Source organism: Eschrichtius robustus, chromosome 19 (genome assembly GCF_028021215.1).
Source record: "Eschrichtius robustus isolate mEscRob2 chromosome 19, mEscRob2.pri, whole genome shotgun sequence".
Taxonomy (NCBI): Eukaryota; Metazoa; Chordata; class Mammalia; order Artiodactyla; family Eschrichtiidae; genus Eschrichtius; species Eschrichtius robustus.
The window spans coordinates 15467135-15486912 of NC_090842.1; the positions used below are offsets into that span (position 1 = coordinate 15467135).

The following is a 19778-nucleotide window of genomic DNA, read 5'->3' on the forward strand; positions in this document are numbered from 1 at the left end:
ACTTTAAAAAATCATTGTGGAAGTGGACACCAAAATCAAAAATTCTCTGAAGTGTAAACCCCAAGAACACATCCCTCAGTTTGGAAACCACTGCAATAATCAAACAACTGGTACGATGAAATATACTATGGTCCCTACTTTCAGTTTAGGGAAAAGACATAACAAGTGTAGTTAATAAAGTTCCACTACAGAGGTATAGCTTAAATCTGTGAAGGTTCAGATGAAAAAGATGTATTTCCAGCACTTGAACATATAAGGGTGTCCATGTCTAGGAAGATGGAACAGGCATCTATGGCAGAGGCCTCCACGAGAGTAAATGCATGGAGGTGAGACGGTGGAAGGCATTTATACAGAGAAAGAAACAATGCGCTCTGTGTGTGTGTGGGGGGGGGGGGGGCTAGAGGGACAGCAGTGGGAACTGAAACTAGAAAACTGAATTGTTTCAAACGCCAAGAAAATAAGAGTTTGCAATTTGGGGGGAAGATTTCTGAGCAGAGGAGTCCAAGTCTGGGCTGCAATGGAACTGTTTGGGTGCACGACACTTTCACTTTTCGAAGTTCACAGTCTTAATTTCCCAATATCCTTACAAACATACATACATATGTTTTAGGCATTTTAAAAAAGTGAAACCTGATGCTCAAGGAATCTTCTTTTAAAGTCAACTCAGGTATCTTACACAGTGCTGTAAATCATTTCAACCCTTTTTAGTGCCCGGTATATACTCAATCCATGCTTTATCTAAAGCACAAACACTATCAATAGCATGTTTAACTTAAATGATCAAAAAACTGGTGAGAGTGTTGCTTAGAATCGAAGAATCAACATACAGTTAGTCTTCTCTCCAGATTGCAGGATGCAGGAAAGCTCTGCGCAGCGACCCAACCAGATTCGGCTGAGCCTCTGCAAAGCGCAGCGAAGACGCCAGGAGGCAGGCGGACGGGCGGGCGGGCGGACTGAAGAGGCGTGCACACATGGATTGCGCGCGCGCGTGAACGCCCAAACAGACTCTCGGGGCGGAGCGGGGAGCGGGGCCTTTCCCTCCGCGGAGGGGGGGGGGGGGCCCCGCCCCACCCTCCTGCCCAGCGATTGGTGAGTCGGCAGCTGGAGGGGCGGAGACTAGAGGAGTCACCGCCATCTTCTCCAATGGAAACGAGACAGAGGCGGGCCCAGTGGCGGAAGGAGCATGGCGTGGAGACAGCTCAAAGTGAGTTCAGCTGCTGCGGCCCTGCAGCGGCGAGGAAGAGAACTTGCGGGAAGGCAGCCGGGGGGAGGGTGGAGAGAGGGCTAGCCTGGGCGAGGTGTGGACGGGAGGCGGCTCCGAGAGGGTGGGCCTCTTTGGCACGTTTGTGTGTCTTTGGGGACACCTGCAAATGATCATGCGTGTGCATTTACACATGTACGTGGTCACTGTGTAAACGGCACGTGTAAACGGAGTCGATGCCGATCTGTGTCAGCGCACGTGGGCCTTTATTGAGCCAGGCGCAGGGCGCTTAGTGAACACAGGATCGCCTAGCAGTGTGTGCACCATCCAACCTGGAATGAAATTACAGTAGAACATGGTGCCAACCCTTTTAGATAAAAGTTTAGGGCAGGGTCTTTGTCATGGCGCTCAGAAATCCGTTGATCAACATAAGGGGCGTTCCTACAATCTCCTGGAGGAGAAGCGAGAAAAATGAATACTAGATCTATGTTGACGGCTAGGAGTGACCCTAAAGGCAAATCCGATCAGGTCACTTCCTTGTTCAGGGAACAAAACTCAGATCACCTGGGTGCATCTCATTCTCCTCTGCAGCCAAGAGAGAGAGCATTTACACCGCCCCGCCCTGCCGCCTAGTTAACTTCTATTTATCCTTTGAATATCAGCTTTAAGGCACTTGGTCAAGGAAGCCTTTCTCTACCTCTTTGATTAAGTTAGGTTCTTCTCTCACTTTTTTCTTCATAGCTTTGTCACAGTTATATGTTTGCATGATCATTGATTTCAGTCTCCTCCTGAGGTTGTACTCCTTGTGAAGGCCGGGACTCGGTCTGTAGCCCATCCTTGAGTGCACAGTCACTATGTGCTGAATGATTGAATGAATGAATGAGTGAGGGACTCAGCATTGGGCAGTGATAATTAGAGAAAAATATTATGAGCAATGTTTGAGCTTGATCCAAGAAGACCTGATGCTCTCTAGAGAACAGACCTGTGGTTGCCAAGGGGGAGGGGGGTGGGGGAGGGAAAGACTGGGAGTTTGGGACTAGCAGATGCAAACTATTATATGTAGAATGGATAAACAGCAAGTCCTGCTGTATAGCACAGGGAACTATATTCAATATCCTGTGATAAACCATAATGGAAAAGAATATGAAAAAGAATATATACATGTATAACTGAATCACTTTGCTGTACAGCAGAAATTAACACAACATTGTACATCAATGATACTTCAATAAAATTTTAAAAAAAGACCTGATGCTCCTTTAAAAAAAATTTTTTTTGCAACCCTCTTTATTATCCTGAAGTGGAATTTATGTATAATGTAATCTTTCTATATGTAATTTTAAAAAGTCAACATAATGTCCTAACTGGAATATAAAGGAGAAATAAATTTATAATAAAATAATATGTATTTCAACCCATAACTATTAGGGCATGAGTCACCTAGGTAGTGAGTCAGGTGTTTAAGCCTCTACTTAGAAATTCTAGTGCCACAGGAATGTTTTACTGTCAAACACCTCAAGCAAAGCACTGAACCATTCCACATGGATTTTCTGAAACGGTGAGTGATTCTTGGTAATGTTCTGTGCAAAACAATATAGTCACCCCTCAATCGACAAGGTAATTGCATTCCTGGAAAGTCAATACAGATGAAAACCACACAGGAGATTGTGTTTATGTGGGGAAATAGAGTTTGCATTTCTAGGCTCAGATAATATGAACAGATATTTTTACCTAGTGAATGTCAGTAGGATGTTCAAAAGTCACACACGATAGGGACAATTCTGACTTTACTGACTTCCTGCTCACTAAATCTATTAACATTCTCCTCCAGGTGCTCACCACATGTCCCTAGGGGGCAGTACTGCCCCTCTTAAAGATTTTTTTTTTTTAAATTTAAAAATTTAATTTAATTTATTTTTGGCTGCGCTGGGTCTTCGTTGCTGCACGCGGGTTTTCTCTAGTTGCGACAAGCGGGGGCTACTCTTCGTTGCAGTGCGCGGGCTTCTCATTGCAGTGGCTTCGCGTTGCAGGGCACAGGCTCTAGGCGTGCGGGCTTCAGCAGTTGTGGCGCACGGGCTTAGTTGCTCTGCGACATGTGGGATCTTCCCGCACCAGGGATCGAACCCATGTCCCCTGCATTGGCAGGTGGATTCTTAACCACTGCGCCACCAGGGAAGCCTTGCCCCTCTTGAAATTCCTGGCCTGGAGTCCTTCAGGGCTAGAGGAGCGCATGTCAGCAGAAGTGCAGATACAGCCTCTGACTGTAGAGGCAATACGTGAGCAAGAACCCAAGGAGACCAGCGTTAGCAGAAGGCCACGGACATCACTGCATGTTATGTCCTCTGTGTGTGTGTAAATCGTGTAAAGGGTTCAGAGAAGGTGCTACAGCCTGGCCTTGAGGGGGCCCCATTGGCTCTTTTTTCCAGAAGCGGGCCCAGGATGCCATGGTGATCCTGGGGGGCGGAGGACTTCTCTTCGCCTCCTACCTGACGGCCACGGGGGATGAACGTTTCTACGCGGACCACTTGATGCCGGCTCTGCAGGGGCTGCTGGACCCCGAGGCAGCCCACAGGCTGGCTGTTCACGTCACCTCCCTGGGGCTCCTTCCTCGTGCCACGTTTCAAGACTCTGACATGCTGGTAGGTACTCCTGTAACACCTTGTGCGATAGATACGAGGGTCAAGGTCAAAGTTCCCTAATTTATTTAGCTGGGGCTGATCCTTCGGAAAACTAGAGTCCCAAATTAGCCCCCCCACCCCAAACCGTCATCCCCATCTACAGATCAGGAACACTGAAGTGCAGAGTAGTTAAGTGACTTACTTACCCAAATGCACACAGCTAGGAAGTGGCTGAGCCAGGAATCAAACCCATGGAGTCTGGCTCAGCATCCGTCCGTTAGCCACCATCCTGCCTCACGGAGGTCTCGGGTAGCTCGGTGTTCACCTCTGCTGAAAAGGGAAGCATGCCAGCATCACTAACATCTAATGTGATGTAGGCATGTCTAGCCAAGCCCTTTGAGGAAAGCATACGACTCCTGTCCCAGCCTCATTCTGTCCTGCATTCAACACAGGGGCCCCACCGTGTCCCCTTACTCTTCTGTGTGCTGGGGTTTCCGCAGCGAACAAAGTGCAAGAATCCACATCCTCCTAGAATCTACATCCTCGTGCAAGCCCAGACAGTTTCCATTTAGGAGACTTCTTACCAAATGGGGGACATTAGAATGATGTGATCATTCTGTCGAGCAGCCGGGGCCGAGAGACCCGTCCTGGAGCACGGCCCCCAGGGCCCCCAGTGCGGCCACCCTGCCATCCTCCCAGTCCCCGAGGCACCGCGTGCACACACGCACTGCCATCTCTTCTTCCCCTCCTCGGGGCAGCCTTGCTTCCTCCTGCTTCCAGGACCAGATGGTGCCACCCTTGGAGGTCCTTGCTAGTCCTGGCAAAGGCTTTCCTGCCATATCAGCTGACAGTGACGATTCTGTTGGCAACTGCTGACTTTATGATATCCCGATTCCTTTCCCACATTTTAACGTATTTGTCTTGCTTCTAGATTTGTTGGCTAGATCAGGGTGCGAATACTAAGTCACTCAGGAGTTAGGCTAGACCTGACAGTAATTAGGCCCCAGTCACTTTCATTATAGAGAACAATCAGGAATCCGCCCCATGTCTGCCAGGGAAGAACCTGCTTCCAGCCCAGCCTGGTTCTGGGGCCCAGCCATCAGTGCTGCTCGGTCGAGCACAGGAGTCGTGAGGACACTGCTGGGCCTTGGTATCACCTGGCTGAGGAGGGACACAGCGGGGGCTGACTTACTAAGATTAAAGGATTTTGCTGCCTGACTGTTTCACAATAGCACCATCTAGGGGCTAAATAGTGGCTAAGAAGGTACAGATCTTCACCGTAATTGGAAAAGGCAGCACCTATCTCCTGCCCAACCCATGGTGGAAACACTGTTTTTCTCCTCAGTGATGATAAAGCCCGACGGTTCGCAAACTCTGGCTGGCATCAGAATCACCTGGAGAGCACTGTTAAAAATAGATTCCCAAAGAGTTCCATTCTTCCCCACCCTCCCCCAAAGATGCTGATTCCTTAGTCCAGGGATGGGCCCTGGGATCTGACGTTTAACAAGCAGGTGATTCTGACGTAGGTGTGCCGCAGACCACGCTTTGAGAAACACCAACATAGCCTTGTGTGCCTGTGACTTTGTCTCCTTCTCCCTAGGAAGTGAGAGTCCTGGGCCATAAATTCCGAAATCCAGTAGGAATCGCTGCAGGATTTGACAAGCACGGGGAAGCTGTGGATGGACTTTACAAGATGGGCTTTGGTTTTGTTGAGATAGGCAGTGTTACCCCAAAACCTCAGGAAGGAAACCCCAGACCCAGGGTCTTCCGCCTCCCTGAGGACCAAGCCGTCATTAACAGGTAGGTGAGCAGCCTTCTTCCCAGCAGGACTCTCAGGGTGTTTCTTCTGCCATACAGTGTGGACATTTTTCTGTCATTTGGAATGTTCTGGAACCATGTTGAGCATCTACTCTGTGCGGGCGTAAAAGCAGGTTTTATGATTTCAGTTGAACGCGTATACACGATGAGGTTAAGAGAGCTACACGACTTAGCTACAGTCACGAGGTCAGAAGCGGGAGAACTTGGGAACGGATGTTGGCTTATCTGACTTTAGAGTTTGTGCTTTTTCCACATTGTTACTCCAGTGTCCTAGCCCACCTCTGTCCAGTAGAAATATCATATGAGCCCTATATGTAATTTAAAATATTCTAGTGGCCACAATAAAATAGCAAAAAGAAACAGGTGAAATTAACTTTAATAATATATTCTATTTAATTATTATTTGTAATAGTTATTTATTATACTACTTAATTATAAATACTTAATATACTCTATCATAATTTTAATATATAAGCAATATAAAAATGACTGGCTATTTACCTTCTTTCACTTGTACCAAGTCTTCGAAATCCAGCATGTTTTCCTTACAGCACTCTTGCTTTGGACCGGCCAGGCTTCGCTCTCAGTGGCCACACTTGGCTAGTGGCTCTTGCACCTGACAGCACAGCTCCAGCCTTTAGTAACTGGGAAATTTAATAATCAACATAGACAGCTGCTTTTAGGAAGAGAGGTCCTTCTAGGCTGTGTAAAGCCCTTCTCTTTGTAAGCCCTGGGCAGTTTTCACTACATCTAACCCGGAGAGTGAAGAAGTTCCTTCTTTTCGGTAACAGCATTTTGAGAGCCTCGTTGGGGGCGTTGGTAGGCACCTTTGGGATCATGAAGGGCCTTCTGGGAGACTGACGTGTGGAAGGTTTATTCGGCTGCACGTCCTGCTTTATCGTGCTTGTTTCGGGGAAAATTTCCAGCATTAGACATCGAGTTATTGACCTTTCCCCCGTAGGCTGGGATCAATATCTTCAGAATGTTCGGGCAAAAAATTTTTGTTTATGATTCGGCTGCCACAAATAACTGCAGGTACCAGGATGACAGTGCCTGGCAGAGTCCCGTGGGTGAGAAGTGGCACAAGAGAGCCGGGCCTGAGCTCCAAGCACTTGTGTGCCCAGGCCCCCTGCTCTGCCTGGCACAGGGTGGGTGCTGAATGAACATGAGTCAACAACTACATGTATCTGTTAGGTGTTTTTGGCTGCAAGTAACAAAGTGGCTTAAACAATAGGCGTTTGTTATTTTCTTCTCATAACGCGTGAAGTAGGCAGTCTTAGGGTTGGTTGAGCAGCAGGGTGGCGTCAGTACTCTGGTCCAACCTCTGTGGGCCTTCCCTTCTCGTCTGTAAGATGCCTACCCCAGCTGCAAGCATACGTCCTCGCATGAGGACATCAGAGAACAGAAAGGGAAAGGAAGTATGGATATGGGGGGGAGACGTTTTCCCAGAAGCTCCCTGGTAGGCATCACCTTGTGTCTCAGTGACCAAGCCCCGTCTCAAGTTCATGCTTGAGCTGCCAGCGAGGCTGGGAAATGAGTCATTGGCATTTTCACCCTGTGTCAGGCGAGCTGGGTTCCACAGGCAAGGAGGAAGGGAGTGGGGATGGCCATTAGGCCAACAACCCACAGTGGGGCTGGGGACGTAGAGATGAGCAAGAGAGACGAGGCCCAGCCTCTGTGGAGCGTCTAGTGGCAGGTGAGGGAGGAGATGTGTCCCTTGTCCTCGAGAAGGCTGTAACCCAGTAGGCGAACTGAAGCATATACATACATCCCAAGCTAGGAGAAAGGTAGGTACAAAGCACTCCATGAATGCCAGGAGGTGAGGGATCATTTGTGTCTGGGAGCTTTATGCAAGGAGGAGAGGGTGCATTTGACTTGGGCCAGGAAGAGGGTGATGTAATAGGTAGAAAGGATGGGGGAATGGAGCGGCAGGATGGGTTCCAGGAGGCGTGTTCGTGGGGCACAGGCAGGAGGTGGGAAGATGGGTCATCAGAGTGGTGAGGGCCCCGCTGGGCGGGAGCGGTGGGTGGGAAGGAGGGGTGGGCTGGATCCAGACAGGTCCGGGCTGTTTACAGTGCTAGTTGGCGAAGTGGCTTGTTGGCAAATTTTAATCTTTCCCTTTGTATTTGATGGTGTTCTGGCAAGTTCTCTAGGACTTCCAGGGGTGTTTAGACTTTAGAAGTCTAAGAACTGACTCTGATTTTTTTCTTTGGTTTTGACATCATAAGTATATGTTGAAAATGGCCATGGAGCCGTCTCTCCAGAGTCTTTGCTTTCTGCCTGAGGGCTCTAACCTTATCTCCTCCCTAACGCTCTTCTGTGCTACAGATACGGATTCAACAGTCACGGACTCTCAGTGGTGGAACACAGGTTACGGGCCAGACAGCAGACGCAGGCCAGGCTCACAGAAGGTAAAGGGGGCCTGCCTCAGAGGGCTGTTCTTCAGTTGTTGGAAGGAAACTTGTGGGAGAAAGTCAGGAACGTTCCTAGTGAAATGAACGTGATTGAACAATAGGAAAAAACAGCGTGGAACTCAGGGCTCCTCTGCTAGAGGAATTCTCCTGGCTCCACCACACCCTCCAAGCTCTTAACTGAATTTCGCAATTGAGCAAAGATACACTTAGTTCCTGCCTCGTTATGTAACCTGTGTCAAACTGGGACAGCTTGGAAGTAAGCAGTGCAGAGTGGCTGCTCTGTGATCACGTAGGCAGTTAAGATGCGAGCAGGGCTTGGGCGCCGTCTTCGTACATCCTGCTCTGTTGTCCTTTTGTCCATTATATAAATAATGCATGCTAATTATAGAAGTGTTAGTAAATGCAGGGAAGCATAAAGAAGAACATTAAAATTACTCACACTCTTCCCTACTCAGAGATAACTTCTCCCGGCATTGGGGAAAATATCCTTCATGACTTATTTGGAAACACCATGCATTTTTTTTTAAATTAATTAATTTAGTTTTGTCTGCATTGGGTCTTTGTTGCTGCACTAGGGCTTTCTCTAGTTGCAGTGAGCAGGGGCTACTCTTCGTTGCATTGTACGGGCTTCTCATTGCAGTGGCTTCTCTTGTCACGGAGCACCGGCTCTAGGCGCGTGGGCTTCAGTAGGTGCAGCACGCGGGCTCAGTAGTCGTGGCGCATGGGCTTAGTTGCTATGCAGCATGTGGGATCTTCCTGGACCAGGGCTCGAACCGGTGTCCCCTGCATTGGCAGGCGGATTCTTAACCACTGTGCCACCAGGGAAGTCCACACCATGCATTTTTGAAGGCTGCCTTCGGAGGTGCTGATGCTTATTCCCTGGGGCTCTCTGCCTTGCTGTCCCTTGGGGTGAACATAGTGGTCTTGGCGCCATGCCATCCTCACTGTACCTTCCCAGGTGTCCTCTAGGGTTGCGGCCATCTTCCTTGGTGGGCCTTTCTGGAACTCCTTCCAGGAGTTTAGCCTCATTAGATGTCCTGGTGGTGAGATGAGAAAAACCTGAGGTATTGGATTCATTTCTGAACACGAGATTGAAAGGGCCGAGGCAGTTAGCAATCTCTGATTTGGGGAGTAGGAAATGACCTTGTTTGGAATTCCCTGGCTTTGGCAGAACCAGACCCTGCTATACTGTAAACCTTGCCACTTGTGGGCTTTGAAGGTCATGATAGGACTTTCATGGTTTGTGATACTCTCCTGCCTTCTTGTCTCCCTTTCCTTCTTTTAACTGTTCACAGTGCCCCTTATACCACTTTTCTCCCCTGTTCTCCCTTGCCCGTTCCCTCACCCGCCACTCTGGTGCTAACATTTGGAGTGAGACAAAATCCCATAGCAGAGCTCTGCACGTAGTGTTTACCAGCAGCTGGAAGCCTTGAAGACAGCTTATTGCTAGCATCATGCCAAGCAACATGAGTTGTTAAGAGCTATGGTGCCCTTTGCGGATAGAGTAATTCAGCAATTTTTGTCTAACTCCAAAATCTTGTCATTTGGGGCAAAGGACTACTAATGAAAGATCCACTGGCTACATGAAAGTGATATTCTCTATTTACCTGTGTGGAAAAGAATTACAGTTTCCAAACCATCTTCGCTTGATTTGGGAAGCTTGGAGACCTTGTTATATAATTTGTCTAATTGGATGCTAATCCCCTCGCCTCCCTTCCACCCATGAAGTGAGTGACACGAATCTCATTTACTTTCAAGCTGATGATAAAACAGGTGACTGCATTTAAGGTATGAGAAGGTAGTTAGCAGTACTGGATGTTGTTCTTTGATCCTCCCTGACCTGACATACATTTTGTGAGCTAACTGGACGTCCCAGTTAGCTGGAAAAAGCAGGTGGTACCATGGATATACTTTAGCCTTTGCAGATAAGGTAGTATCTTAGGAGAAGTCAAGTACAGACAAGCCCTTGCTTTCACACATAGAAAAATACATTTCAGAAACACACTGAAAGTCGAAAATACAAGTCAGGTGATAATTCCCTGGATTTTAAAGTAAGGTGACCATATTACTTACTGTGCAAATTGAGACAACACTTTTGAGAGTGGAAGGGATGCAGGCATGAATAATTATGCCCAGGCTACAGGAGTATTCAGGGCTGTCCTGGGAGCACTGAGATGTGTGGTCACGCCAGTTACAAGGGGGAGTCCCTTCTCAGAGAATGGAAATTATAAAACCGTTATGCCTCTACATTTTAGGCATGAGAATCGAAAATATTTTCCAGTATTTTATACATATCCTTTAATTTTGCTTTTTCTTCACGACTGCACACCCAGGCACGTGACCCAAGTCTAACAAGCATCCCTTGAGAGTAAACAGTTGCCCCTGTGGTATGCTATTGACTTCTGTCTCTTCTCAGTTGTATTTCATTTACGAGCCCTACCTTTTTAAACACTAGTATTTGCACTCCTAATTTCTCCATTTTTCATTAAAGTTTAAAAAAGAAAAAGGGCACAAAGCGGTAAAACATCCTAGGAGCTGCCCAAACATGGCTGCGCAGGTGAAGGTGGAGGGCGCGGTTCTTGGTCCGCAGGCAACAGCGCCGTGCGTAGGTCAGCGTTTGTCAGCTGGCGCGGGAAAGGTCACATTTGGAGTTGGAAAGCCTGGGAGGCTGTTCGTGGGCTCTTCGGTCAAGGACGGCTTCAAAATGTTGCACAGGAAATGGTGAGTGGGGACAAAATCCTGACCAGTGATATTTACAGATGGGCTGCCACTGGGAATAAACCTGGGGAAGAATAAGGCCTCGGTGGACGCTGCCTCGGACTACGCAGAGGGGGTTCGAGTCCTGGGCCCCTTGGCTGACTACCTGGTAGTGAATGTGTCCAGTCCCAACACGGCTGGGCTGAGGAGCCTTCAGGGAAAGGCCGAGCTGCGCCGCCTGCTGACCAAGGTGGGCAATTACATCCCGCTCCACCAGCCTGTCCCACCTGCTCATCCTCTAGGGCAAAGCTTCAACGTTGCTATCCACTATCGAGGAGTTGTCCTTGAGACCTGGACCAGTTAGGACCCCTTGCTTCCCTCTAATTCCCTGTATAACACTGATTGTGCTCAGTATTAGTCAGCTGCTCAGTTATCTATCCCTGCTGTTAACCCACAACGTCCGTGAGAGCAGGGACCGCATCTCTCATTTACCACCCTGTCCCTGGCATCTAGCACACTGAATGAATGAATGGAATGACTTTTCATTAAACCGTGCTTGTGACAGTATCTGCTGTCTCTTTTAGGAACAAAAGTCTAAATAAACCTTGATATATTAGCCAATGCCAGTGACATTAGGGACTCACTCTTGGGGATCCCTTGGTTCAAGAGAGTGGAATCAGCTCTGACTTGATGGGGTCTTTTGCATAATTGAGAGCGGTGTTTCCTGAAAAGGAGAAATTGCTGGTGCTTTATTCTGACAGCTAGTGTGCAAACACACTGATCTGTGGCTGCAGGTCATGGTTATACTGTCAACTGCAGTCTCGGGGGTCCCCATCTCTGGCCCCATGTTGCTCTAGGTGCTGCAGGAGAGGGATGCCCTGAAGGTAGCGCACAAGCCAGCCGTGCTGGTGAAGATCGCTCCTGACCTCACGGCCCAGGACAAGGAGGATATTGCCAGTGTGGTGAGAGAGGTGAGGGTCGGTGCCTGGGGGACGCCCTTCATTGCCTGTAGAGGCCACCTGGCCAGCTGGGTTAGCCCACATGGCAGTCTTTGTGGTTTCCTTTCTGTTATATGGAGGGCTGTCAGGATGTAATTTATCATATACAGGCAGACCTTGGAGATATTGCGGGTTCAGTTCCAGACCACTGCAATAAAGCAAGTCACATGAACTTTTTGGTTTCCCAGTGCATATAAAGTTACGTTTACACTATACTGTAGTCTGTTCAGTGCACAATAGCATTACATCTAAAAAAACAATGTACATACCTTAATTAAAAAATACTTTATTCTTATTTTCTGTTTTATTAAAATATTTGAGGTGTAATAATCCAGATTTAAAAAAAAAAAAAAAACTATTGCTGAAAATATGCTCACCATCATCTGACAGTGCAGGGTTGCCAGAAACTTGTAAAAAAAAAAACCAGTTATCTGTGAAGCACAATAAAGTGAAGTGCAATAAAATGAGGTATGCCTGAAATAAAAAGTAAATGTTTCAATAAATGTTTGAATGGGTCCTTTTCTCCTGCTTCTTCCCTCCTCTTCCCTCATCTTCCTTCAGCAAGGGCTTTAAGGCTGTGCATCCTTCAGTCTTGGTCAGACTGCAGTGTCTGTCTTTCTCCAGTCTAAACCTGGGTCTCTGTGTCATAGGAGAGTAGCGCAAACACAGACTGAGCCCGGCAGTCCGGGGTTGAAATCCTGGTTCCACCACTTACTACCTGGAGGCTTTGGACAGGACACTCTAGATTGAGTTGTTCTAAGGATTAAACCGTGTCCTGGGGGAACCGTACGGGTGGTTGGTACGTGATGGCTGTTACTATCATGTTGAGGCTCACTCTGACACTTGTCCAGAAAGCACAGTGAGTGAGGCCTGGTCTAGCTCTTGCTGCCGGGGCCTTAGGTGTGGGCGGCGCCCAGCCCGGCTGCTCTCTCAGACCCCCAGGGAAGCTTCTCCAAGTCCGTTGTGCCCTGACTGAGGGGCTCTTTCTCTGTCTCACACTGCAGTTGGGCATCGATGGACTGATTGTCACGAACACCACAGTGAGTCGCCCTGCCAGCCTCCAGGGGGCCCTGCGCTCTGAAATGGGAGGGCTGAGTGGGAAGCCCCTCCGAGATTTATCAACGCAAACCGTCAGGGAGATGTATGCACTCACCCAAGGCAAGAATTTGGTGTCCCTGTCTTCAGATCTACGTGTGGCTCAGGCGCCGGGTCTGTGATGGTATCGGGGTTCCTGAACTGCCGCACTCGGCAGGGGGCCGGGGCTGCAGCCAAACAGCTCCTGGCTCTCCTGTCGCCCAGCCTTCCTCACAGTGTGCTGTGTGCTTCTCTGCAGGCAGAGTTCCCATCATCGGGGTTGGCGGTGTCAGCAGCGGGCAGGATGCGCTGGAGAAGATCCAGGCAGGGGCCTCCCTGGTGCAGCTGTACACAGCCCTCACCTACCGGGGGCCGCCCCTGGTAGGCAGAGTCAAGCGGGAGCTGGAGGCCCTTTTGAAGTGAGTGGGGCCACCTGTGGCTTGAACCAGGCAAAGTTAATGTGGTATCAACTCAGAATGACTCAAATCAAGGGGATGCTATTCATCTGTCTTTATTCTTCATTGAAAATGCATTTGAGGGGTACACCCCAAACGCAGGGGAAACTTACCCTGTTGCTCTTTTCACAAAGGTCAAACAGTGCCAAGGAATTCAAGATTAACTTCCAAGGCAATGGTGTTTATGGGCCGAGGAGTTCTGGTGGCATTCCTGTTAATTCAGTAACACTGGCTTGATGTCAGGAGCTGTCAGTACTTAAAATTGATTCCCTCCCTGGCCTGAAGACCTGGGTAGATTCCAGGGTGAAGACAGTGTACAGGGCATGAGCATGCATTTGGGAGAGCGAGGCAGGTGCAGTTACGGACTAGATAGAGCCTGGTTGAATGTGGGCTTCCAGTAAGAGCCAGGCCTTTCCTTTACCATTTGCTGAAATTGCTTTGTTTTCTTTTTCCAGGGAGCAGGGTTTTACGAGAGTCACAGATGCCATTGGAGCAGATCATCGGAGGTGAGGATGGGTCGGTGGGAAGCCAGATCTGGAACCGTCCCGCTAAATCAAGCGAGCCTTTGTGGCTGATGGAGAGAGGAGACCACATCCCCAAACCACAGGGGCCCCTCCTCCGGCTGGACTGTAAAAGCCAAGCATGAGGGTCACCAGAAGCAATGCAAGGCGTTCTTCAATCACTTGTCCGACAGGAACTGCATCCATGATTCTTTCTAGATTCAAATCCCAGGATCCTTTAATGTTACAAGGACGTTAGACATTTGGAGGGAAAATCATGGTAAAATAAAGTCATTTAAAAACTGGATTTAAATCCCAGCCCTCTTGCCCAGATCCTGTAGGTCCTTCCAGGCCTCTGCTCCCCCGGGATCTGTAGTGAGCTTCCCAGGAGCTTGACTCTCTTTCATTCTATCTTTATTTTTATTTAAAATTTTAACTGTATTTTGAAAATATTTCAAACTTAGATAAAAGTTGCAAGAATAGGGCTGTGGATGGCCGTCCTCTCCGTGTCTGCACATGGTCTTCCCTCTGTGTGTCTGGGTCCTGACCTCTTCTTAGAGGGACACTGGTCATGCTGGTCATTTTGACTTGATTACTTCTGTAAAGGCCCTGTCTCCAAACAAGGTTACATTCTGAGATACTGCCAGTCTGGATTTCAACATGGCAATTTTGGAGAGACACAGTTCAGAAAATGGGCTTGTTGTCCCCCTGCTTTAAAAATCTGTGACTTGTGGGCCATTGGGCAGGCAGGTTCTCGAGGTGCTTGAAGACACCAGACAAGAGGCTCAAGAGGTCTAGTCATTAACTAAAGAAACAGAGAAATGCTAACCTTTTCAAAACTGAAAAGCAAATGGTGATGGGAGGTTGAAAACCTCGGCTGGGAAGTGCTGTAGATGTCAGTATGCCTTCGCAGCCAACAGGAAATTGCCTTTATTCCCTTCACCTCAGTGCAGGTTTGATTTTAAAATTTCTTGGTAGCTCTGTGGAGAGGCCTGTAGCTGCTGTAGAGGTAATATGTCCTTGTCTCATCGTTGAATCTCGGCCTCAGCCCTCAGCCTCTGCCCACTGCCTCTGCCAAGAAGCCAACAGTTAGTCTCCTGCTGTCTTTTATAAAGATCTTTTTCCTGTTTCTTAAAAAAGAATCTTAGGGACTTCCTTGGTGGTGCAGTGGATAAGACTCTGTGCTCTCAATGCAGGGGGCCCGGGTTCGATCGCTGGTCAGGGAACTAGATTCCACATGCATGCTGCAACTAAGAGTTTGCATGCCACAACTAAGGAGCCCATGTGCCACAACTAAGGAGCTGGTGAGCCAAAACTATGGAGCCCTGGAGCCACAACTAAGGAGTCCACATGCAGCAACTAAGACCTGGTGCAACCAAAAATAAATAAATAAATAAATAATTTTTAAAAAGAGGTAATAATCTCTTAAAAAAAATCTTAGTATGAAAATAATACCTATTCATCAATTAAACAGTATAGCACCCAAATAAATGTTGTCTACCTCCTTCCCCCCTCAAACAATCCCACATATCAGAGGTAGTCACAGTTAACTTTTGTATCCATCTAGATTTTTCCAGTCAGTTTTCTTTGTATATGCAAGCACATACCCATAGCTATTCTGTCTTTTTTAAAAAATCTATCACACACATATAAAAGTGTTTCAAGAAGAATAGTACAAAGAACTTTTTTTTTTTTTTTTGGCCACACCGCACGGCTTGCAGGATCTTAGTGCCCTGACCAGGGACAGAGCTAGGGAATATACATGTACACATACATCTATATTTCTATATCTCTCTATATTGAAAACCATGAGTTCATACTGATACCTTCAATTCCAATCCCAAACCATAAGTTTCATTCTAGTTTCTTCCCTTCCCATATTTGTAACTCTCTTCTCTGACTGTGGAAACCCTGACTACCTTTATACTTACTCTATTTTCTTATTTGATCAGTCCTCTCATATGTAAGTAATCTCTGGTTTCCACCCCCTACCATGTGCTGGCATCCTTCTTCCTTGCTTGGGTCCTGACCTCTCTCACCATCCCTTACCCCTTGGGCACTCTCCTCACTTTGTACAGCTCTGATACCTGCCCCAGGCTGCTCCCGGGGGCAGACATCCCCCTCACCTCATTTAGGCTCTGACTTTTTTGCTGGCCTGTCCCCCTGCATGGTCACTTTCCTTATAAGCTAGGACTCTGATGCTCCTCACCAAATGCTTACACACACACACACACACACACACACACACACACTTTGTGGGCACCCTCTTCGTTCTGTATGGGTGTTGATATTCTACTTTGAGCCCCTTGCTCCTCTTGTGCTGCCATTGCAGGCACCTACCCTGCTCTGTGCCAACTAATGGCTTTATGACTGAACTGTTCAGGGAAAGGGGGAAGGAAAGGGGAAGAGTTACCCTTTGGAAGGTTCTCTGTTGGAGACTGATAACCTGTCTTTTAGCACCGTTTTAACGGGCTGCTGTTTCTCTTGAGCACCAGCGTGAGTAGTTGGCTTGCGCTCAGGGGCCCTGTGGTGCAAGGAGTACCTGTTTTTCTTAACGCTGGAAACTACACTCAGCCCAGAGAAGCTCAGTGCTGGGAGACACATGGGAGGAGGCCCAGGTTGCCAATGCCCCGTGAGGCCCAGGACGGTTGGGTGGATTAGTGTGCAGAACTGCTAATATGATTTACATTATTGACTCCTGCATTTTCTGTTGTGTGCATCCACTGCCAATTTCACATTAGTCAAATATAAGTAGTAAGTTAAATCTTATTTCACAACTTGCTTTTTTTCCCCATATAATCATGGAGTCTTTCAATGTCCGTCCCTTCAATCTACCTTGCTCTTTCTAACAGCCCTTTGGTTTTCCGCAGCTCAGCTATATCAGTGTTTGCTTATGGCTAGACGTGTAGGCTGTTTGTTTTTCACATCACAAACAGTACATCAGCGAGTCTCTTGGTTTATGTATCTTTGTGCTCTTCCAGTAGAATTTCTGTGGAATAGATTCCCAGAAATGGTATCGCTCAGGCAAAGGTTACGTGCACTTAAAATGTTGATAGTTACCTCCAGATTGCCGTTAGAGGGGGTTGTTCAGTTTATACTTTCTCTACAACTTTGTAAGAGAGGGCCCCTTTCCTCTTAGGCTGCTCCACAGTGGGATTTTCAAGTACTGCCCTGGAATAAACTTGTTCCTTCTCCACTTTCTCACTGGAGATAGCTTCCATTATGTCTCTTCCTTGGTGGAAAAAGAAAAAAGGAATTGTGGGTTTAGCAAGCCACTTTGGGCTGCAGCCAGTGTGATTGCCACATCCATTTGTGTGTGTGTGTGTGTTTGCGTATCTGGGAGAGAGAGAGAAGAGACTTCAAATAAGACCCACAGGGAGACTTCCCTGGTGGTCCAGTGGCTAAGACTCCGCACTCCCACTGCAGGGGGCCCGGGTTCGATCCCTGGTCAGGTAACTAGATCCCGCGTGTCGCAACTAAGACCCGTCGCAGCCAAATAAATAAATAAATAAATGTTAAAAAAAAAAAACAAAACCCCGCAGGGAAGGGCAACGGAAGGGGTGTAGCTTTCCCTGGGTTCACCCATTCTCACTTGTTTCAGGCGATCCTGCATGTCTTTCCTCCTGCTGTGGGCATCATGTAACTTCTGTGGGCCTCAGTCTCCTAATGTGTAAAATGGGGAGGACAGACCCATCTCAAAGGGCTGTTCTGAGGATTAAATACTAAGGGCAATATGGCTCAGCACATCCTAATCTCTTAATAAACAATATTTTTAATGTTTCTAATCATCAAAAAAGTCCTGCAAATAGGTATTACTGTGCTTGTATTCACAGATAAAATGAGGGCTTTGAGAGATTAAATAACCTCCCCAAACCAGGCAGCTGGGAATCAGCGGAACTGGGCCCCAGGGCCTGAGTATCTCCTTCTGATGAAGGTAAAAGGCCTTACAGGACCTCTGAGAAGTATTATTAGTCCCTTTTCCCTTCTCTTCTCCCTCAGAAGTTCATCTTCTTTTAACATATAGACTTCCTGTGTGCCATTACTTTTTATAAAAAAGCTTTCATAGATACTTACCCTGGGCACTTGATTGGTCTGAAATAAGGTGGTCAAATGGGATCTAGTGATCGAAGCTCAGAGCCCCATAGAAGTGGGGGACATTCTGTAGGGACCACAGTGCCAGCCAGCAAATCACAAATTACAGCAAATCACACACAGTGTCTTCTTTGATCTTCAGACAGCTTTGTGTGAGGTAGGTGAGGTAGAGATTATGATCCGCATTTTACAGATGAGGAAACTGAAGTTAAGTGCCTGCCCCAAGATGATATGGGCAGAAACGGCAGAGGGAGCACAGGGTCTCCTAAATTTCAAGTCGAGCACTTGCTCTACTCTACCCAGTAGTATCCTGATATACCACTGAGCCCTCCGCTATACAAGATGTCTTGGATTCATTTTCTATCTATTTGTTTTCTCAGATAGGTGATGGGACTTGTGGATCCTTGCTGCTGTGCTGCAATCTCGGTGATAGGGGACACCCTTGGAGAAGTTGAGGGCCAAGATGCCGTCTTCTCTCTCCACACCCACAAACTCTGAGATCCACCCTGGCTAAGACTCAGGATTCAACCCACTACCCTCAGACCCTCTGAACTGACTGGCTCCAGAGTGCCGACAGGAACAGCATTCCTGTTCATCAGGAGGTAGTCAACCTTATGTGAAAAAGACTGTGGAACAGCCAAACCAAATAGAGAATTACTCTCCCCCAATTTTTATTATAAGACATTTAGACATAAGAAGAGTTGAAAGAATAGTGTAACAAACATCTATACCCCCTCCACCTAGACTCATTAATTCCTTCTATCTTTTCCATGCTTTTCTTACCAACCTTTTTAATCTATTTATATACAGTATTTTGATGAACCATTTTGAAGGAAACGGTAGATGTCAGGACACTTCACTCCTAAGTACTTCATAGCCTGCATCTGCTAAAAATGAGGATATGTTCCTATGAAAACATAACTCTATGATCCCACCTAAGAAAACAGCCATGATTTCCTAATATCATCTAACATTTAGTCCATATTCCAAGTTTCCCCATTGTCCTAAAAATAACTTCTAGAGTCAATCAAGACTCACCTGTATGTTTCTTTAGTCTTTTTAAATCTGAAGCCGTCACCTCTGAAGACATCAGGCGAGTTGTCTTATAAACGGTTCTACATTCTGGATTCCCAGAATAGAGGCTATATTTCCTTTAGCCTTTGATCTCTGCTGTAGCTGCATGTGGATATATGACCAAATTCTACTCAGTGAGATACGTATGAAAGTACCGTGTGCAACTTCTGGGAAGTCTGCCGCTGCCCGGATCATGATGTCTGGAGCTTTGGCAGCCTTTTTAGACCTGAGGATCAAGGTCATCCCAGAGGCATAAGTTGGAAAGGGCTTCATACCAGCTCTGTCTGCTTATTTCCCTACCTCTTTTATTTGAGGAAATAAAACCTTGTGTGCTTAAGTCACTGTCAATTGGGGTTTTCCCTCATATTTAGCCAAATTTAATCCCAGCTAATAAAGAAGCCAGATTGAGACTTACTGTAGTCTTGTACTTGCCTGGAAGATATGTTATCTGCTTCCTACTTGGCTAAGACCCATGTCAAGATTTCTCTTTCCTCCAGGTGCAGATCTCTGGTGCTAGCACAGTGTGAGAATGTGCTCAGACTCTCATGTTACCTGTGGAATCTTGGCAGTCAGGGAAATTTTTTGTAAGAAACTTGTGGTTGTAAATGTGGGAAATGAAGTTAGTGTGGCTGTCACAGCTCAGAGGACACCGGTGGACAGGGCCGAGGTGTGTGTGCAGGGGCAGGGTGGGAATGACCCAGCACCGGCAGACAGGGGGTGTTTGTGAAATGCCTGGGCAGCAACACAGGGGCCAGGCTCCGAAGGGCCGGGCCTTTTGGGGAGAAAATGCAATTAACATGAAAACTCCCCACATTCTTGCCAGCCAGGGAGAGGCTT

The 19778-nt window shown here is 47.4% G+C and overlaps 1 protein-coding gene and 1 long non-coding RNA gene across 6 annotated transcripts; one reads left to right on the forward strand and one right to left on the reverse strand.

Annotated features, from left to right (window-relative positions):
• Nucleotides 1-1165: 1165 nt before the first annotated feature.
• DHODH (dihydroorotate dehydrogenase (quinone)) lies at nt 1166-19349 on the forward strand. Of its 4 annotated transcripts, none has more exons than XR_011071307.1 (10): nt 1166-1204; nt 3628-3840; nt 5420-5619; nt 7966-8048; nt 10811-10998; nt 11606-11719; nt 12751-12786; nt 13080-13239; nt 13731-13781; nt 18248-19349. XR_011071307.1 is itself a non-coding variant. In XM_068527722.1 (10 exons), the coding sequence occupies exons 1-10, from the start codon at nt 1184-1186 to the stop codon at nt 18249-18251; spliced, it is 1188 nt and encodes a 395-aa protein (XP_068383823.1). In that variant the 5' UTR covers nt 1166-1183; the 3' UTR covers nt 18252-19349. The 4 variants fall into 4 exon arrangements, 3 of the variants coding, with proteins under 3 accessions (XP_068383823.1, XP_068383821.1, XP_068383822.1); XM_068527722.1 differs by having other exon boundaries at nt 12751-12904; XM_068527720.1 differs by lacking the exon at nt 18248-19349 and adding an exon at nt 14972-15203 and having other exon boundaries at nt 12751-12904.
• Nucleotides 6094-18983, reverse strand: LOC137752866 (uncharacterized). Of its 2 annotated transcripts, none has more exons than XR_011071310.1 (3): nt 18906-18983; nt 12900-14846; nt 6094-9088 (listed from the first exon to the last, which is right to left on the reverse strand). It is a non-coding gene; the product is annotated as an uncharacterized lncRNA (long non-coding RNA). The 2 variants fall into 2 exon arrangements; XR_011071309.1 differs by lacking the exon at nt 18906-18983 and adding an exon at nt 16836-16998.
• Nucleotides 19350-19778: the final 429 nt, after the last annotated feature.